This window comes from Rhyacophila brunnea, unplaced genomic scaffold, assembly GCF_057557595.1.
Source record: "Rhyacophila brunnea isolate RB1 unplaced genomic scaffold, BYU_Rbru_1.0 scaffold_13, whole genome shotgun sequence".
NCBI classification, from domain to species: domain Eukaryota; kingdom Metazoa; phylum Arthropoda; class Insecta; order Trichoptera; family Rhyacophilidae; genus Rhyacophila; species Rhyacophila brunnea.
In genome coordinates, this window is record NW_028232785.1 from 20,063,966 (window position 1) to 20,085,102 (window position 21,137).

Sequence of the window (21,137 nt, forward strand, 5' to 3'; positions counted from 1 at the left end):
GTTGGACTATCACGCCGTGGGTATCAGGTTCGAATCCTGGGTCTGGCAAGTACACATATTGTTTTTCAATTTGTGTGTGAGTCAGGGTATGGACCTAATAGGTTGAGCAAGTGGCTGACATCCATTTCTCGTAAAAAAACAAAATCTGTTAATACGAACCTCTACTCTTCGGAGGCCCATATGATCCTATTAGGATCGGACATGGTCGAAAAAAAAAAAATATTGTTGAATTAAATACTATTTATGTCTGTGTTGTTATTCTTTTCATTTGTTATAATCGCTAAACTGGTAGTTTTCTCCACTGTTAACATTCCCGTTACCGTGATGTCACCTAAGGTTACCCAGCCCATTAAAATATAAATATTTCAGTTAATATGCATTTCGTCATCTTCATATTTCAGCTATTCTTAGAATCATCAATATTACATCTAATTAAAACGATATTATTATATTAATACTATCGACCGATGGTACTTGATGGAATTTGAATTTAAATATATAAACGGATTTAAGTTTTGTACTATTCCATTTGAGTCATTTTTTGCGACCGGGTTTTGCCTTTTGGTATCTTCAGGCACTGTGTGATTATAATTAATTTTTGATGCGTTTTGATAATTTTATAGATAATACAAACAACTAGCAAATAATGATTTTAAAATTATTAGACGCATCTATGTTGCAAAAATGGTTACATGTAAATTGTGCGTATTACATTTCACCGTAACACAGTTTGCCGTGAGCTTTCTTATCGGAAAGAGATGACCGTATAGTATACTATAGCACCGAGATTTTCATCTTTTACAATTACGCATTGTTCGTGGAGCATTGCAGACAATAATGTTCAAGAATGAATACCTAATCTAATCTTAACAAATAATCTAGTACCTATATCGGCTATTTTCAAAATTTGTTTGCCGCTGGCTTCCTGTAAACCGACAAGAATCGTGTTTTATTTAGACATGAATTTACAGTCTTTAATATACCGCCATATATTTCCAATAGAACATTTCATGGTGAAGTGTGATATGGCAAACTGCATACGTACAAATTTTCGGACACATGCAAAAATAGGCATTTTACTTACTGTAATATTGTCAATCTCGTATGGTAACCCAAGTTGATATCACCGGAATGGATGGAATTTATTAGTATCGTAAAGGGAAGGTTAAATGCTGAAGTAATTTACCGAGTAGGTAGTAGGCATATAAGAAACGTGTACTATTATTTATTTACTCTGTAATCTGGTAACTTTGTTCATGGGTCTAACATTGTCTTTTCTTCAGTTATATAGGACATCCGTAACAGGTCCAAATATAATTCATTTTGAAGATAAAGGCTTTTCAATGGGTATGACTTACGATTTAGTGATTGATGTCTCGTTTATTAATTTTTTTTTCTCTTTGTCCATGTCTGGTTCTTAGATAGAAACCAATTTGGATTCGTCCACACCAGGTATGTCGACCGGTCGAATGCGGAATAGATATTGATCGATCACACCATATAGAAAATAAATAAAATTAATATTATTTCATTAAAATTTTGAATGGAAAACATTAACCATTCCTATTTTTATTTCGTTAACCGGTTTATGTTAACTCTCGTGACTTCATAATATCACTTGATTCGTACGGTATCACTGATGGTGTACCGTAGGAGTTAGAGAAAGAGAAAATGTGAATCTCCGCGCTTTAAACTGAGGCGTAGTCTGTTCAAAGTGAACTCTGAAGCCTTATTGAAACAATAATCATGGACACTTTCTGTACAACTTTAAAGGGCTTCTTACGGCTACTATGTCACGGTACATGCCTGACGGGATATGTAGACGTGGCATACACTTGTGAAGGGTGGAGGTAGGCTGATAAGATCTGACATAAATAGTGCACACTAAACATTGTCAGTCATACTTATTTTTTTTCATTGAACTAAGACTACAAATTATGTTTATTAGCTTTTAAGCTATGGGCAATCCAACAATAATAGTGCACACTTTTTTAGTCGCACTTATTTGTTTGCTTACAGATGGTGTTAGTTTTTTTTTTAATTCATTTAGCCCTGCCTAATCCAAACCGTAATAGATAAAAAATATTCTTCTATCTATAAAATATTTTTTGACTATTATCTAAATTATGGCTTGTTTACGCAGGGTTTAATTTAATTTAAAAAACTAACTAACACTATCTGCAATTGTAGTCTTAGTTCAATGAAAAAAAATACGCTTGACTGACAAAGTTTAATGTGGACAATTTTTTTTGAGGATTTGACAGCGACTCGCTGTCATATCGCCTCTTCTCATCTAGAAGAGGATCCGCCGATCAGGCCCTCACTCCAATTCTGTTAAAAAACTTTACGATTCTGCCAAGCTCTTCTGTCCTACCCACCGCCAGGACACCTTTCAATTCGTCGACATTCTCAAGATATCCGCAATTTGCAGCTGTACTCTGTGTTGTTCATATTTAGGGCATTGTACTGCTATATGTACAATGAATGTGAACTATTTATCTCGGAACAGCCTACCTCCAACCTTCGCCACTGTGGCATACTGTGAATGAAAAGCATATTATGACGTATTTCGACATATGGACAAAGTTACCAGGGTTTACGGTGGTGTTTTCTTTCGTTTGACTTCTTCATAAGACTGTCCTAAAATGGCCAACAGTTTGTGCAGGTACCTATTTATTAAAAAAAAAACTAATATATTATTTTATTTTTTGGACTCAATTCACTTTAGAACTGAACACCTGTGTATATTTAAGTAATAAATAAATTGAATTTTGTATTTAAAAGATGTAATAATTATAATAGTTATGAATAAATAAAAAAACATGTTTGTTAAGTAAAATATATACTGTTATTTTTTTTGTATGAATTACCTCTATAGCTATTTTTTCTTCTCTGGTACTGCAGCCCAGGATAGACCTTGGCTGCCTCAAACTGACTCCTTCACTCTGCCCGGTTCCTCGCTTTCCTTCTCCAGTCGATCAACCCTAGCACTCATAAGTCTCTCTGTAGGTAAACAAGCCGCCCTTCTCTCATGGAGAAACTAAAATCTGACAAACTAGTTGGTGATGGAACTCAAACTGGCCAGTGACTGATGCTTCGCACACGGCATTACTGAAACCTAATAACCTCATAACCTCAAACTGTCAAACCCATTGTCTTTCCTACCTACTTCGTTCTAAGCTTTTTCCGTAATATCTTTACGGAAATATTCTGGCAGCCTGTAATTATACAGGCAGGAGTATTTCTCAACATCTGCCACATATTTTAAATTAAATATCGGTTCGCCCATCTTTAACTTTTGACGTCTTGACTTGTTATTGCTTGTTTAGTTCAGCTCAGTGCTACCAATTTTCGTAAGAAAATATGATTTTTCATTGAATCTACTGATATTGGTACCACTGTTTTATGGGTGACTGGAAACTGAGAGACTGGGAGACTAGCATACCGTGTCTGTTCGGTTTCAGTCGCAGACGTTTTTAAACTGAGAGATTCCAGTCTTGTCGTCAGCGAGCCGCCATTGAAATACATTAGCTAGATACTGGCTGGAATTTTAGTTTCAGTCGCGTCTTTTTTGAGTATTCTTGTCAGCGGAAGGACTAACTGTCTCGGTTTTCCTACTAATCGAGACCATCAAATTTGAGGCGCATTATCTAGCTCAGGGTTTCCCAAACTTTTTCTGCAATGGAACACTTCGCAAACCCGGAAATTTTAACAGAACATTTAGTTTATTTTGTAGGTTATTTATTAGCGCAGCTAACCGTTCTGCCAATTTTGGCAACTGTCGTTAAACTGACAAGATTTGTCAGCCGGTCAGTTAAAAACAATATACCCCATCTTTTTCATGCGCACGGTTCATGAGAAAAGATGGTCCTCCGTCTGTACCTAGATCATGGCCCCCACATCCCGAAGCGGGCCCCCAGGCTAGGATCTTTGGCGGACCCCCTACTTATCGCTAAGGTTAAAGGCAATGTGACAATCTACAGTTGCATATTCCAAATGGTGATCAAGGTAAAATTAAGGATATTTTTAGTAATTTTTTTGTATTTTTAATACACCCACTATTATGTTGATATGCACAATTATGGACATGTCAAATATCGACAATAATCAAAAATTGTAAGTAACCACATATTATTAAATGTTAGTATGCTTGAAGTGAAACAGCGCCGCAGGTGACATTTTTTTGCTATTAGTGCATGTTTGCGATGTGTGTTTATCTCACTTGGCTAGTCCCAGGCTAAAGGCCTGTCATAATATTTGATTTTATTCCCATGTAGCGTCAATAACACCTTTTTGGCATGGCACAGTTAATAATATTATGTTTCAAATAAATAAGTGCATGTCACGTTGCAGAGTTATATTTCTAAGCTTTCATTATTATTACTATAATGCTTGTACAATGCAGTAGCGAAGGGTAGAGGTAGGCTGTAAAGATCCACCATAAATAGTGCACGCTAAACTTTGTCATGCATACCTATTTGTTTTCATTGAAATAACACTGCAATTTACAGATGGTGTTGGTTAATTTTTAAAATTCAATTAAACCCTATGAAAACCAAGCCATAATAAATAATAATCAAAAAATACTCGTCTATCTAGAAAATATCTAAAATTATGCAATTAAATCATACATAACTTTGGATATTTTATAGATAGAATAATATTTTTTTATCTATTATAGTTTTGCTTAGACAGGGCTTAATGAATTTAAAAAAGTGAACCAACACTATGTGTAATATGTATTCTTAATTTAACGCAAAACAAATATGTATGAATGAAAAAGTGTGCACGATTTTGTCGTATCGCCCAAAATACACCAAAACTATGATGGTTTGGTTTAGGCAGGGTTTAATTATATTTTTTAAAACTAACCAATACCATCTGTAAATTGTAGTCTTAGTTCAATAAATACAAATACGCATGACTAACATAGTTTAATATCGTCTCTGTTCTGGCAGAACACACTAACTGGAGAATACTAGTTTTGAGTAATTTGACTTTGAAGTTGTTAAAATGTTTGAAATGGTCTATCATGTGAGTTTATTAAGTAATCGTAAAAAGTATGACTTTAAAATGAAGACTGTTTATTTTTTATGAAGGTTTCCAGACAGTAAAGTTTGAAATTAGGAACATTTTGGTATAACTAACTCAATATGTCATTTTTTCGAATTAGTGTCTTCTGCCAGAACAGTGACGATATGCACTATTTGTGACGGATCTTAACAGTCTACCTCCACCCCTCGCTACTGGTGCAGTGTGACCACTTTGAAATTTGGTTATCTTTTGAGCGACCAAGGCTTTCCACTCCTCTCGATCGTCTGCTTCTTCACGTGGCCGCTCCATACACCGACCCTCTTCCTCTGTTTCGCATTCACTAGAGGCTACTACCAATCTCCAGATTATCCGGTCTGCACCGAACAATATGTCCAAAAAACTACAGAATGCATCTCAAACGTATTGTCAAAAGCCGTTCCTTTATCTGTAGTCTCCGGATGACTGTGCTCTGTCCAAGAAATACAAAGCGTTCATCATCAACACAACATTTAGAAAGCTTCTATTGCCATTATTGGATATCATATTTAAAAATATCAAGAAGACTAATGTTTGCACAAGCATAACTTTCATAATACTCATCGCATGCCAAAGTGAAAATCAAATTGTAATTAATTTGCATTTTAATTAAATTTTGTGCTTAACTTTCGATTCAGGGCATTGGTGTTTGTCATAGACTATAGATACATCTAGACGCCATCCGTTGCATTGCTAAATGAAGCCGCGTGCCGTGCGTTTGGTTTGTGGGCGAGCGAACGCATTCGTCTACAAATGTTCGAGACCATAGACCATTTCGCTAGTGCTCGCACTAGACGCTCAGAATTAAAATATAATTTTCTATTTTTTTAAGTTATATAGTATTTTTAAGCGGTCAAAATGCAACCATTAGGTAAAAATACCCATAATTTAAGTGATTTTAAAAAAACACTAGGTCACTGATATTAAAATATATAATAATATACAAATAAATTATCACGAACATGTATCAACTTACCTATGAAACTAATATCATATTCTTGCTTATCAGTACGGCTACCATATTTTAATGCAACACACAGAACCATCTTTTCTACTTAATTAACTAAAAATATTTACCACTGACTTTATGTTTAACACAAAAAATAGCAATTTTAGCAACACGAGCTCGCAGGTTATCGACGCTAAGTGAAGTGATTCGCCATGATTTGCCGGCGACACTTTTGGAAACTAACTCATACATATGTAGACCTTTTATCTTACTCTAGCGCGTGTCGCAGAGATTATAAGGGTGCCGAATACTTTCTCACTCGCACTCATGCATCGTTTTTGTTCAGGCCTTGGTGTTTGTAATGTCATCCCCTCCGTATTCATCCTTTCCTCTCACAACGCTCCAAGAATTGACCTCCGTATTTCCACATCACATTTTTATATTATGTAAAGCAAAAAGCAGATATTCCATTCAAGGGTTTTTTGATTCAATTGATTGAAAACTATTTAATTTTACTCAAAATAAATTAAACCACTGTGAGAATCAATGACACATTATAACTAGACAACAATTTTTTTAGATCGAGTGGGGTCGCTAGTTTTTGGTCAGTTACGAAAACGGCAGCCCGTATTACACGTAGCAATTCATTAAAAATACTTTCAATAATATGAATTATTAAATTACTTCCAATATAAACCGCGCATTTCTATGACATCTCATCAGATTCACTGTTCTGTGCTGAAAATAATAATCATCGCTGTCATCCGACTCCGCACCAATGCTTATTATCAAGTTTTCCATATCGTCATCTTACTGTTAAAACCTCGTAAGTCTGTTTGAGAAGAATGTTGAGGGGAAGGAAAAACGTAATAAAAACAATATTTCAACTCATTCGCTGCGTCCAACACGACTGGTGCGTTGCCCATCAGGTGGCCATTAGATATAATAAGCATGTTATTATTTAAATGAGGTAATTAAATATTAATTAAAAGGTCCGCATCGAATGGGTTAAACACCTCTCCAATTGATGAATCTGCTAACACTGGTTGTGAAATTTTTTTTTTTTTTTTTCGACCATGTCCGATCCTGATAGGATCATATGGGCCTCCACAGAGTGGAGGTTTGTATTGACAGATTTTGTTTTTTTTTTTTTTTTTACGAGAAATGGATGTCAGCCACTTGCTCAACCTATTAGGTCCATACCCTGACACACACAAATTGAAAAACAATTTTTGTACTTGCCAGACCCAGGATTCGAACCTGGGACCCACGGCTTTGTAGTCCAACGCTTATGCCGCGCGGCCACCGTGGGCGTATAAATTGTGAAATACGAGATTTTAATTCCATGTTTGAAACCCTGGGACCTATGAGTTTTTAAAATTTGTCGATAGATGGACAGCATAGTCTAGATAACTGAGGTTTCGATATGATTTAAAATGTTTTTTTGTTCAAATTTTGTCGAACAAACTTCATTTTTCCATAGTATCGGACTTACGAGGTCTTAATAGTAAGGTGACGATATGTGTGTCTATACCTAAATCACTTGCCCTATAAGAATCTTCTTTTTTTATATCGTGCTCACAGCATTTTTCCATCTATTCGGAGTGTAATTAACCCATCCCGTGCGTCCAACGTAATTGGTGCGTTGCCATTAGATACTATTAGCATGTTAATTAAATGTGGTAATTAAATGGTAATTAACTGGTCCGCAGTGAATGGGTTAAAGGAATAACCGATCAAAAATTTTATGTTACGTCATATCTATCAATTCTTTGCCTTTCCTACTCCCTGAATGATGCTGATAGGTACGTCAGTTGCTTCGTTTGCCGATTTAACAATATTATATTTCAAATTGTACTGTTTTTTCATCACTTAAATATTCGGTCACATTAAAAACAATAATTTCTCGTGCTTGTCTTTGCAAAAGTTTTTTGTAATATCCAATTGATAATGAATAGAATGTTGCATTCATTGTAAAACTGTATAATAATATTATACAGTTTTACAATGAATACAACATTCTATATTATATACTATTGTATCCTGTAAAACAGACTTTTCACACACACATGCTACGTTTACGTAGCAACTAAACGTATTGTTATGGTAATAAAATGCTTAGGTATAACTTTGACATACAAACGTGGCGTGTGAATCTTTTTAGCATGCATAAATAGATAATATTATTCTGAAAACTAGTTTTTTACTTATATGTTATTCACTTTCATCCCTCAGCACCTGAATTTAATAAACCTACATTGTTATAAAGGTGCATATTGAAAAATCTAGTTAATGTCTTTAACGTATTTTGATAGTGATGTCCAATTTAATAAGCTGGTTTCCATTAATAAGTTCAAGTATGACCCGTATTGAATAAATTGATCTGGCTTTCTTCGCATTGTGTTTTGTTGTCTATTGTCATTATCTGTTCTGTTTGTCTATGCTTTGCTAGGTGACAAGGATGCGAACGCGGTTGGTATACCTGACGACAGTCTAGCTGAGACCGTTGACGAGGTGATGTCGAAAACTGACCTCGACCACGACGGATACATTGACTATTTGGAATTCAAAATGTCCGGTAGCGATTAAATGAAATTATCTCCGCCACTTGCCAGCCTTTTTGAAGGTGCCGCGTGGTCACCATACAATTATCAATAAAAGAAAGAACATTTTAATAATTTATATCAGTGGTTTTCAAACTTTTTCATTTCACAGCGTTCTTATAAAAAAATACCCATTAGTTAATGGGATGAGTGGACATATTATGAGTATTCTCAAGTTAGACACAGCTACTGAGTAAAAACACCTAGCTATAGTACTATTTTCATTATCAAATTTTATGTAAACGCTTTAATGAATTGAATTATTATTGTTAACCGATCTAGTCGGTGTCCAGTGCGTAAGGCACTGACCTTTCATCCGGGGGCCCCGAGTTCAACTCGGTGAGGTCACAGTATATTTATGTGATTTTCTCAAAGCCGGGGTGTTTGTTTGTTTCTCTTCAATTACAAAATACATTACACTACTGTCATTGGACATTGTGGTTTGTTGTAATGTTAAAAATAATATATATAATAGTATGTACTCTCAAAAGTTATAATTAAATTGCTTCACTCACAGCGTAAGTCCATGTGAATTTCTCTATACTATTCTTCTTCCCGGCGCTACTACCCAATGTGGGTCTTAACCCCCAGCATCCGCTCCATTGAGGTCTTTAAAATGCCACGGTTTTGGACATTCATGTCTTTAGATTCAACTCGACACTATCCCTCCAACTTGTATGAGGCTAACCAGCCCTTGCGGCTTCTCGAATATAGGTTTCTTTATCGTGCGTTACTCGTACATCCTGTGTATATAGCAGTGGCGAGGGGTGGAAGTAGGCTATTAAGATTCGACATAAATGGTGCACACTAAACTTTGTCAGTCATACTTATTTGTTTTCATTTTATCAAAAATACAGATTGCAGATGGTGATGGTTAGTTTGTAAAATTAAATTAAACCCGGCCTAAACCAAACCGTATCAGATAAAAAATATTTTTATATCTATAAAATATCCAAAATTATGTATGATTTCATGGCATAATTTTAGATATTTTATATATATATGAATATTTTTTAATTATTATCTATTATGGTTTGGTTACGTAGGCATCGTTACATACGTTACATCTGCAAGTTGTATTCTTCGTTCAATGAAAACATACGACTGACGTATAGTGAGCATCTTTTTTGCCGCATCTCCACAGCCTACCTCCTCCCTTGAACACTGCTGTTTCTCAACGACAAGTTAACACTTGTCTTGGTAAAGACCTTATTATAGTATGACAAGAAATTTACTTCTTTGCCCGAGTATTTTAAGCTGCATCACTTACAGACATAATATAGTGCACACTTTGAAAACCACTGTAAATATGATGATTGCGTGGTCACCACGTTATATTGTTACTCTGATATTACACAATTCATTGTTCCTCATTATCGACTCATTTATTTTAATTTATTTATATGATTTTATATACACATAGTTGTAAAATAATTTTGTATAAAAATATGTTTCGCATAATAATATACGGTGCAGTAGCGAAGGGTGGAGGTGGGCTGTTAAGATCCGCCATAAATAGTGCACATTAAACTTTGTTAGTCATACGTATTTGTTTTTATTGAACTAAGACTACAACTTACAGATGGTGTGTTAGTTTTTAAAAATCACTTAAACCCTACCTAAACCAAACCATAATAGTTTTGGTACACTTTTTCATTTATATTTATTTATTTTCGTTGAATTAAGAATACAGATTACACATATTGTTGGTTCATTTTTTATATTCATTAAGCCCTGTCTAAACCAAACTATAATAGATAAAACTATTATTCTATCTATAAAATATCCAAAGTTATGTATGATTTAATTGCATAATTTTAGATATTTTTATATATATACGAGTATTTTTTGTCTATTATCTTTTATGGCTTGGTTTTCGCAGTGTTTATTTGTAATTTAAAAAACTAACCAACACCATTTGTATATTGTAGTCTTATTTCGAATAAAATAAAAACGTATGACTTACAAAGTTTAGTGTGCACTATTTATGGTGGATCTTAACAGCCTACCTCCACCCTTCGCCACTGATACGGTGTCATACATTTGTATATCAAGTGATGTATATCTAAAACTGTTTTAATTGCAGAGATATTGAAGAAAACAACACCGGCCTAGTTGGTATTAAGCCGTCATTACATTGACAGATTATAATTATTATATAAAAATCATTGTCAAAGTTTAATTACACCGGGAGACCCAAACCAAATTCAACGATCCACGTTGATCGTTGGATTGTAAATACCAATTACATGAAATAATTCTGACTATCAATTCGATGGTTTTGACACTTGATTTGGTTGGTTCGTAATATACGCCAAGTTCAGACGTGCACACAGAAAAATAGTGTGTGGAAAAATATCTGTAATAATTTAGTTTTGATAAGGCGACAGGATGGGGCGTGTTAACAAAATCTAACTTAAATATAATACACCCGCGTTGCCCTAATTGTGAGAGTACCTGTCTTTGTATCAATACGAAGCCGTGGGTCACAGGCTAGGGGCGGCAGGTTATATGAAAGTATGGTGAAGCAGGCTAGTATGGTGAGGTAATCAATTTGTGGCAAAATTTGAACGTTAACATTATATTAGATGGGTACGTACAAAATGACTAAAGTAAATCCTCCGTGATGCCCTGCATTTTTTTTATCAGTTGTCGGCTATTGTTCGCCTGCTTCATTCAGCTGTATGAGAAAGCCGATTCCTTGCCCCTCTTTTAATTTAATACCTCTATGGTCACAGGTTTGAAGCCGCATCTTCCTAAAGAAATCATGTTGTTTTTTCAATGTGCGTTTGATCCAGTGCAATGACCCAATGGGTCAGTGCGAATGGCTAATAACTATTCTTCTTAAAAAAAAGTCTGATAATAAATAACCTGCACTGTGTAGATATTGTCAATATAACGGTCTCATCAGAATATACCTAGTAATTTATTTTTAATTATTTATAATATTTAGATGAACAATCACAAAAATATCAAAAGTGCACGGTAATGAAACGTCAAAATAAGCTACCATCTTTTAATGTGACAAATTACAGATTTTTTCTGTACGTAGACGTATTCGACCACACCAAAATCACTGTGGAATTGTATTATATTGCAAAACTTCATAAGACTCCGCCCAGTTACAGTTTAAACTCATAGGACTTAATGAGTGCTTAAAGTCAGACAACGTTATCTACAAAAAAGTGTTTTTTTTTATTTTTTAGATAACGTTATTTTACATTTACGGCTACATGATAGTCAAACAACGTTATGTCAATCTTTTCTAATTTCTTATTAAATCGTCAGTAAAGTTTAACGCTAACTACATAAGTTACCCTTGTTTTCATATTTTTTAAAAACTATCCCTATAAATTTTAACATCATTATAAGTAAGATAAATGTACAATACACAATAAATCATAAAATATTAACATTAGGTTTTAAATAAACATTTCCCTTGTTGAGTTACAAGAATCTAAAATAACGATTTTTGGCTCTCCTGTAAAGTTGCACTTTTGTAGATAGTGTTGTTTGACACTAAGCCCTCGTTATGTGACTTGATGTATGATTGAATTACGCTGTACAAAAATATGAAGCGTCCATTTTCAAATGCAGACAAATCCACAATTTAATATTTGTAGTAAACAAAATTTTGATTTATTTCTTTAAGGGGCTGGTATTACCCACATATGATGTCATACCCTAAAGGAGGGAGGGAGTCTGATATAGTACGATAATTAATTATTTGTGACTTAAATATTGGGGGACGTTGAAGGAAATGTGAAAATAATACAAACTCAATAAATATTTCCATGATAACATTGTATTATATTGATTTTGATTGTTTTCAATGAATGCGTTTATTAACAAATTATAGGGTGGTTTAAAAATGGGGGACAGTTTCAAAAAATACCGAAAATCTTGTGACACCTCCAATCATTTTTTTCAGATACTCTCAGCAGATTTTGAAAATTACACATGTATTTTTTTGTTAAATTCTGACATGTGGATTTATCAGTTTTTGAAAATAGACGTATCATATTATAATATCATAGTTTTTAATCTTGTTATGTAATTCTATTTATTGTATAGTTTTTGTTATTCTTTATTGCTTTTAAAGTACAAAATTGTTTTTTTATTATAATAATCTATGGTGGAGCCACAAATAGGATTTTGTTTTAGTTTTTTCGAGGTTTGGCTTTATCGAAGGTCTTTAACTGGTTCTATGCCTTCAGCGAGTTCTCTCGCTCTATGAGGCCATAATCAACAGGACGCACATACAAATATAGTTATCTCGTCCGACTTTAAACACAAATTACTAGCCACTGTCAATTGATTTGCATAATCTAAAAAATTAAACACACAGTGACATCTATTTGAATAATTAAGAACTACTAAGCCACAAATTATCAGTATTTCGCTCTACATTCAACATGTGTCGTTAAAAATCTGCGGCCTGTCAGATACTGTATAGTAATATCGTGAGGCATAGAAAAGGTTAAAGACATCTTGGTCTGGTGATATCACCAATGAAGAAGTGTTGAGACAGAAGTATCAACGGTGTGCATCTGCAAGGTTTCAGCCAACAATATTGAAGATAAACGTTCTTCTATGGAGATAGAAATTTCATATATTATGAATGTCAAGGCTAATGATTGATTTTTTTATTCAAGACTGAATACACAATACTTTTGAATGTGGCATTCTTTATTGAAAATAATATACAACTGTGAAAAGCCATGAAACCGAATGGGATTAGGGCAAGACCGATTATATGCAAACCATGGCAATGAATTGTGAACTACAATCATGTTAGTGCTAGTTACGCAGAACAGATTAATAAGATAGAATTCTAAAAGCCATCGGAGTGGATCAAGGTTTTGAAGCAGGTTACTTTATGACGGTCAAGCTAAGTAAAAATGTCCGCAGATCTGTCCCCAAATATTGAAAGTAAGTTACATTTACGTGACAAACTATAATGCATATAAATTCTAATGGATTCAAGCTCTGTACTATTCTATTTAAGTCGTTTATGCGACCCGGGTTTCGCCTTTCGGCATCTTCAGGCGCCGTGTACACTCACCAAAGGTAAACACACACTGACAACGAACACTCTTAACTCTAGCTTATATAATAAATCAATACAATAAAGTAGGTAAAAACTCCATTACCTACCTATCAAGTCAAAAGTCACAAAAAATACAATAAACAAATTATGAATAGTTGAAGTGTCAGTAAAAAACCTAATTAGTAAAAACCCTATCTTATTAATAACAATACACTCGATAGCATCTTATAATAAATCATCAAAACCTAATAATAGATCATTATTCTTTATAAACAATAAAAATACTACACTCAAGAGGTGTAAATCGTCAGTATTGATTTATTATATAAGCTAGAGTTAAGAGTGTTCGTTGTCAGTGTGTGTATACCTTTGGTGAGTGTACACGGCGTCTGAAGATGCCGAAAGGCGAAACCTGGATCGCAAAAAACCACTTAAATGGAATAGTACAGAGCTTGAATCCATTAGAATTTAAATTCAAATTCCATCAAGTACCTTCAGTCGATAGTATTAATATTATAATGCATATTATTATGATACGAATGTAACTTTTAAATTATTTATCCCAAACTTTTCCACACTTGAGATCCGTAGCTTGACATACCCACACTCAGTAGGGTAAGCACATTAGTTTCGTGTGTTCCCTTAATTGTTATTATTGATTATCTTCAAATCCAATGTGATAACCTATTCGCAATAATTGAAGATTTTCAGTTGCATATTTCGTTCAAATTCTTACCATTTATTTCAATATGCATCAATCATTATTTTATATAACAGTTTACCATATTACATTCGAAGTATGAACAATAATAACTAGCACTACCATCGAAGTTTACAGTTTCGTGTCACGGCCTGCCTATAGTGGGCCTTCAGGCTATACCTCAGTTGAGGCACGGTCTAAAAAGATCGTGGCTAGGCGATGCACGAATTGCGGGTCGCGGGTGCAAATGACGCATGCCAAACGAAATATAATTTGACATATAAATCCAACATGCATCCATTTAATGTTCTGTTTATTGTTCTATTAGTAACAATAATAATATATTCATTGACATGTTTTCTTTTTAAAGTAAATGGGTAATGTTTTTAGTCATCTTTACACGATTAAAGAATTAATACGCCCGTTGCCATCACGAAACAAATTGACGTGTGCCCAGCTCGACGTTCTCCCTCAGAATGCCAGCGAGTAGGGAGCGAGTCCAAAATTTCGTCGCGCCTATAGTTGAAAATTATTTGCCGTTTCACTGATGTATCGCCTTAAGGCTATCATATCGATAGAAAAGGTATCGATACTCGATACTCGGCATCTTGTCAATACCGAAATATCAAACATAATCTTTTTATCGTGCCATCCCCTAACCATCACGGCGATAAAGCTGGAACGGTTCGGCAGAGCTGCACTCGTACCAATTAGAGGTTCATAAACCACGAAATGCGGCGTCGTTCTCTGCTACATTTGACATTTATCTTTGTCTGGATAACAAGTCGAGGATAACTATTTTTGTCCTCGTAATGTGTCCGAGGTGTTTTAGTTTTTTGGTTTTGATACTATGCGGAATTTCTAAGTCTTTTCACATTTGATTGAGAATGTCAATATTAAATTTCTCAACCTACCTTTTACTGTCGGTGGGTGAGGGATATAATCGTATTGTGCTGATTTAATGAAAGTATTGTCACAATTTTCTTTATATTATATTATTGTTTTTGTGATGTCCTATTATTGGTGTAGGTATTTGTTATATTGTTACAATGAAAAATGAGCGTTAGTGTAATTGATTTGTTCTGTCGTTCGATTTGTGTGAATAAATATTCTGTTTTTGTTATGTTAAATTTTTTTATACAATTCTGTCTTTTATTTAAAATTACCTATTTGATTCTTTCCGATCCCCAACATATGAAATGTCCAACAATCTCAACAAACAAAATTGCAGTCACCACATTTTGTTATAAATCTTTCTATATTATACATACCTACTACATGTCATGGATAATCCGTTAAACAAAGACGTTGAAGAAACCTGTTTCTATAGGAAGCAGTTGGCGAAGGGTGAAGGTAGGCTGTTAAGATCCGGCATAAAATGCACACCGAACTATGTCAGTCGTACATATTTGTTTTCATTGAACTAAGACTACAAATTGCAGGTAGTGTTGGTTATTTTAAAATTCAATTAAACCCAAATATAGATCATACATAATTTTAGATATTTAAGCCGGCTCGCACATCTAAACTTGTTGCGTCTACAATGTCTCATATACGCAAAAGTGATATCATCGTTATTCACAAAACACACGTTGCCAAATGGAGCTCCGCACATTGATGAAATGCGACTTTTTAGTATGAAAAAAACATCTAGTGCTGCTAGCAACAAATCGCATGCGTCTCAGGCTGCTAGTCAAAGCTGCCAGAACGCAAAAGCATCCGCTACGAATTGGTCATTCTTATACCGGCTAGCCGATTGCATTCAATATATCAACGTTTCGAGAGGTTACGCGCGACTGTTGCTAGACGCCTATGTGCACGGTCTTCATATGCAACATCGGAGCAAAGTTCTGAGGTTTGATTTATGGCTGTGCAATAGACGAGACGAGTTTAGATGTGCGAGCCGGCTAATAGATAGAAGAATAAATTTTATCTATTGTGGTTTGGTTTAGGCAGGACTTAATTGATTTTTAAAAACTAACCGGCACCATCTGTAGTTTGTATGCTTGGTTCAATGAAAACAAATGAGTGTCACTGACAAAGTTTAGCAAATTACTTATTTTGTATCAGACGTATAACCTTTTGCTACGTCCGTATTTAACCTTACGTAATTCTATCTATATATAGATGAACCTGGTGAAGTCAACAAACTGAAAAGCATCCACACCGATGAACAACTTTCGAGCGTCGTCGACCCGGCGTTAGCTCAAATCGACCTGGACAAAGACGGCTATGTGTCATATGAAGAGTTCAGACGCGCGTCTGATGCTTAACCAGCGTACATTTTGTGTTTTCACTTTCAAATTGATCTTTTGAATGAAATCATGTACAAAATCCCATTACACTGCCATTGATGTAATATGTATATAAAAAATGTCACAAATCAATATTATACAGATTTAGTCAACACTAACGCAATGAGTAAAGAATCAATCCTCATCTATATATGATGACGTATTTATAACATGATTTTTATTGTTCTGCATTAAATTCATTTTACCTTACTCCGAGATCAAAGCTGTACCTATGGATTCAATAAACAATGACTTCTATTAAAACATTTTATTTTATGACTTTTTAGTTCCATCCAAATATGTCAATAAAAATCTAACCTAACCTAACCTAACCTAACCATATAGAAATGAATCAAAAAATACGACCCTAGGTGTATTAATTTTCATAGAGACTGAGTAACTCTTTCGATGAGTTTGAAAGGCTGTTGTATAAAAAAGAAACTTGCTTCAGTCTGTGATTTTGATAGGGAAGGTTCCATCTTCTACACGAAACATCTTTGGTCCCAACCTAGTTTAATTTATTTTTAAACTTATTCATCTCGAGGTATTGTTGCTAGTTTTAACAACACATACTGACGCCTAGCAAAGAATATTTCGGCCCCTTAGGGTCAAAATAACATATCTAAATTTTTAGCATTTTGAGTTCACCTGAAAAAAACTTTCTTATGCGTCAATGGCATTGAGCTACTTTACAAGCTGTTTGTTGGCGAATTTAAAAGCGGGCGATTCAGCTACTGCGATTGTGATGATGACACACAAAACTTTCCATTCGCTGAGAAGCCAACAAGCTAGCGACTATTTTGACAGAACGTAGTTCGTTTTTTTACCGGGAGGTCGCTACTACTCTCTACTGCGCAGACGCAGTAGGCCCACACGCCGGCGTGTAGCATGTAAAGTTGACCGGCTTTCAACTTTTTTCTGTAGATTGTTTACAACCTGCTTGTTAGCTTGTTCAATGATGACACTGGGCGACTTTACAGGCAGATTGTAAATTCGCCAACAAGTAGCTCAATGTCATTGACGCTTTAACGTCAGTGGAATGTAAATTACATAACCTCTGTTGATGAGTATACGTTTTAGTTGCACACGCCCCGCCGAACGCTGTCCACTCAGGCCGTACACTTAAGATCGGACATGGTCAAAAAAAAAAATGTATGACTGGTTTAAATTCTTCGACGAATCAATCGGGTCGTCTGCGTCAAATAAAATCACTGTAATAAATGTTTTATTTATTCATGAATTTAATCTATAAGTGCATACCGATCTATTATAAACCTCACGGTGAACTGTGAAATGGCCAACTGTACACGTACAAGTTTCCGTTAATATTTTGGCCACTTGATTGATTTTTGAGTTTGAGTCAGCCAAAACATGATGGCAGGAAGTATTGTCACAAAAATAAAAACTCCAAATGTATGATTTTTTTGTATTTTCTTTTTATTTGTTTAAATACTTTTTAGATAAAAACTTGATATAAATTAGCCGCTAATTACAATTACAAATTCATAAATGTTCACATTCGACATTTATATTTAGTCTTATTGAATATTTTAATACTGTTTTAGATTATTATCATTTTTTTTTTATTATTTTGAATATTTAAAATAAAAACAATTTAGAAAAACTTCAAAAAATAAACAATGTATTCTCTTCAACTACGTACTAATAGAAACACTTTGATGGAATGAGAGAAAATTATTAGTTTTTTGTTCTAGGTAATAAAAATTATATAATTCGAATTATAGAGAGACGAATTATGAATTATTAATTAATATAAGACAATTATATTCACTTATTTTTTGGTATAATCGATATGAATGAAGAATAATAAAAAAAAATAAACACAGCATTAAACAATACACCTTATTAATAGTACATATAAATAATACACATATCGAATGCTTAAACTGCAAACTAGCTAACTTATAAACTTATCGAGCGGAATTTAACAATTCCAAAAATACACTTAGTAAAAATTTGTTTTTTATAAATAAGCTGCACTATGAATTAATACACTATTATTGCTTCCCTTTTATATATAAAAAAAATTTATATAAAGAGCGGAGTTGTTTCAATTACGATATTGGAAATTTGACACCTGCAGTTGACTGTTTTGTTTGAAGAAAGATAACGCATTTATTTATAGGTTTAGGAGTTTGAAATTTTGCATGAGCATAGAAAACATCCTTTATAACAAAATGCCAATGACATTATTAATGGACGACGCACTCAATACTAGCTAGCAAGTAAATTCGCATGTATAGGTAGACGTCACGCAATTTCCATTATGCGATATCTATCACGCATCGGGAATTTGTAGCAATATGACCATTATTGTAATGGCGTTAGAGCAGTGTTTCTAATGTCAATGTTAATTTGAGCGAACCCGTTCGAACCGAACCGTTCGGCAGACCCAACAAAAAGCATCAGGAATTTATAGCAATATCACCTTTATTGTAATGGCGTTAGAACAGATTATGCCATTCGGCAGACCCGACTATAAAGTGAGTGTCATTTTCTTTTCCAGATGATTCGTCCATATTAATGTCATTGCAAAATGCCATCAAAATCCCATTTTTGGTCAAATTTGCATATTAAGCAGTCGATATGTCAAGTAACATGATAATAAAACATAATATTTAAATAATAACACCTTTTTAATAAGAAGTTTAAAAATTATATTAAATTCTACATTTTTAGCCCCGCAGTACCCATGGCCGAGCGGCTTATAATGTCGTTAGTCCCAGATTTGAATCCTCGATCTCTCGCAAATGCACATATTGTTTTTCAATTTGTATTTTAAGTCAGAGTAATATGGACCTAATAGGTTGTGCAAGTGGATAACATCCATTCATCGTAAAAACAAAAATCTGTTAATACACTCTGCAGAGGCCCATATTATAATTATCTAAGGATCGAACATGGCAAAGTAGTATGTAGTACTCGGTAGAGTGGTTGTCTCTAAAGACGTGGGTGCGGGTACTATGACCTCAAATCTGCGGAAGATAGGTACACAACATAGAACACAAAATACAGAAAAGGGGGTTTAATTGACATATTATATCAATCACTAAACGTTTATAAAATATCATTTAATATTAACAACACGCAATTATAACGAACTAGCTGCTTTTAAATTTCAAAACACTGCGTTCCTGAGACAAATGACGTTATTTTCAACCAATTATGACAAAGTAAAATTAACGTAATTGTCATTTTAATGAGGATTAAAGGAGTACAAATGGCAGTTTTCACATTTATGGTGAAAAGGGATTTTTAAACATGTCACTGGTTTGTGTGAAAAGTTATAAGCATTTTATACAGCGCTCGAAATGGAAGACATACAAACCGGAGTGCTTGATAAAAAAGGAAGTTTCCTAAAATATTTACATATTTATGCATTGCATATCGCACCGTGAGTGTAAAACCAAGGCATCTGCAAAAGACATATTTTGGATATATTAGGGTTTGAAGTCTTCGTTTTGTTAGGAGAAATAGAGTTTCTAAAAAAAACCTTAATATTTGGTTTATATCTACATTATATTGCATGTTCTTTCAGTTACTTCACTTTTACATTATCAAGTTCACGACTTTTGCAGTTGTTTTGCATTTAATCTCGAAACTGAAAAATTTGCAGATGCCTTGGTTTTACACCCACGGTGCGATATGAATAAACCTGCCAAGCTCCAAAACCGTTAAATGGAGTAACTGTCTAACTTGTCGCATGCAAGATTAGGGCATAATATTGTCGGTGCCGCATACTAAAATCGAGGACTCTGTCACGTCATAAATATAATTTTTTTACTATGATTCTGACAAGGTTCGCATTTTATTACTTTTAAATAATTCACGTACCGGAATACAATATTTAATTTTTAAACAAGACTGAACGATAATCTCGCGAATTTCACGAAATGGACCGAAACCATTTTGAGCGCTGATTTTATAACTGAAAATGGATTTCACCCCACGAACTGCTCTGTGTATAAAATGCTTTTATTATTTTCATAGCAACATGTCTAATTGGAATGTTTTTGGCAGAATTTTATTGTATCCCTCCAAACCGATGAAGTCTGATTTTACGTATGGAGACGCCCTTACAAATGAAAATCATTACCAGTAGAAAAAACATACTTTTACAAACTAAAAATACACTAAATTAATAGTAGGTACTCATACATACAAAAAATAAGCACTACATACTTTCCAAAATTTCCAAGTAATATTAATTACCTAACATACTTGATAAAGCTGTTTCCTGTTTTACCACACTTTTGATATCTGATTATAGCAGTGGCGAAGAGTGGAGAGGTAGGCTGTCGAGATCCGACATAAATAGTGCACACTAAACTTATTCGTTTTCATTGAACTTAGAATACAATTTTCAGATGGTGCTGGTTAGTTTCTAAAAATCAATTAAACCCTGCCTAAACCAAACCATAATAGTTTAGGTACGCTACGGGCGATCCAA

At 34.2% G+C, this 21,137-nt stretch overlaps 1 protein-coding gene across 11 annotated transcripts in view; it reads left to right on the forward strand.

The window, feature by feature from the left end:
• LOC147076861 (lymphotoxin beta receptor inhibitor) overlaps positions 1–17,800 on the forward strand; it is a 37,560-nt gene extending 19,760 nt beyond the window's left edge. For 4 of the 11 annotated variants that reach the window (XM_085940517.1, XM_085940520.1, XM_085940519.1 and 1 more), the window contains exons 7-8: positions 8,472–8,597; positions 16,500–17,800. In XM_085940517.1, coding sequence (XP_085796643.1) covers positions 8,472–8,597; positions 16,500–16,645 — 272 coding nt within the window. In that variant the 3' untranslated portion in view covers positions 16,646–17,800. Of the gene's footprint in view, positions 1–8,471; positions 9,151–16,499 lie in introns of those variants that run through there. The other 7 variants (XM_085940527.1, XM_085940529.1, XM_085940528.1 and 4 more) reach the window with 3 other exon arrangements.
• The last annotated feature ends 3,337 nt before the right edge of the window (positions 17,801–21,137 follow it).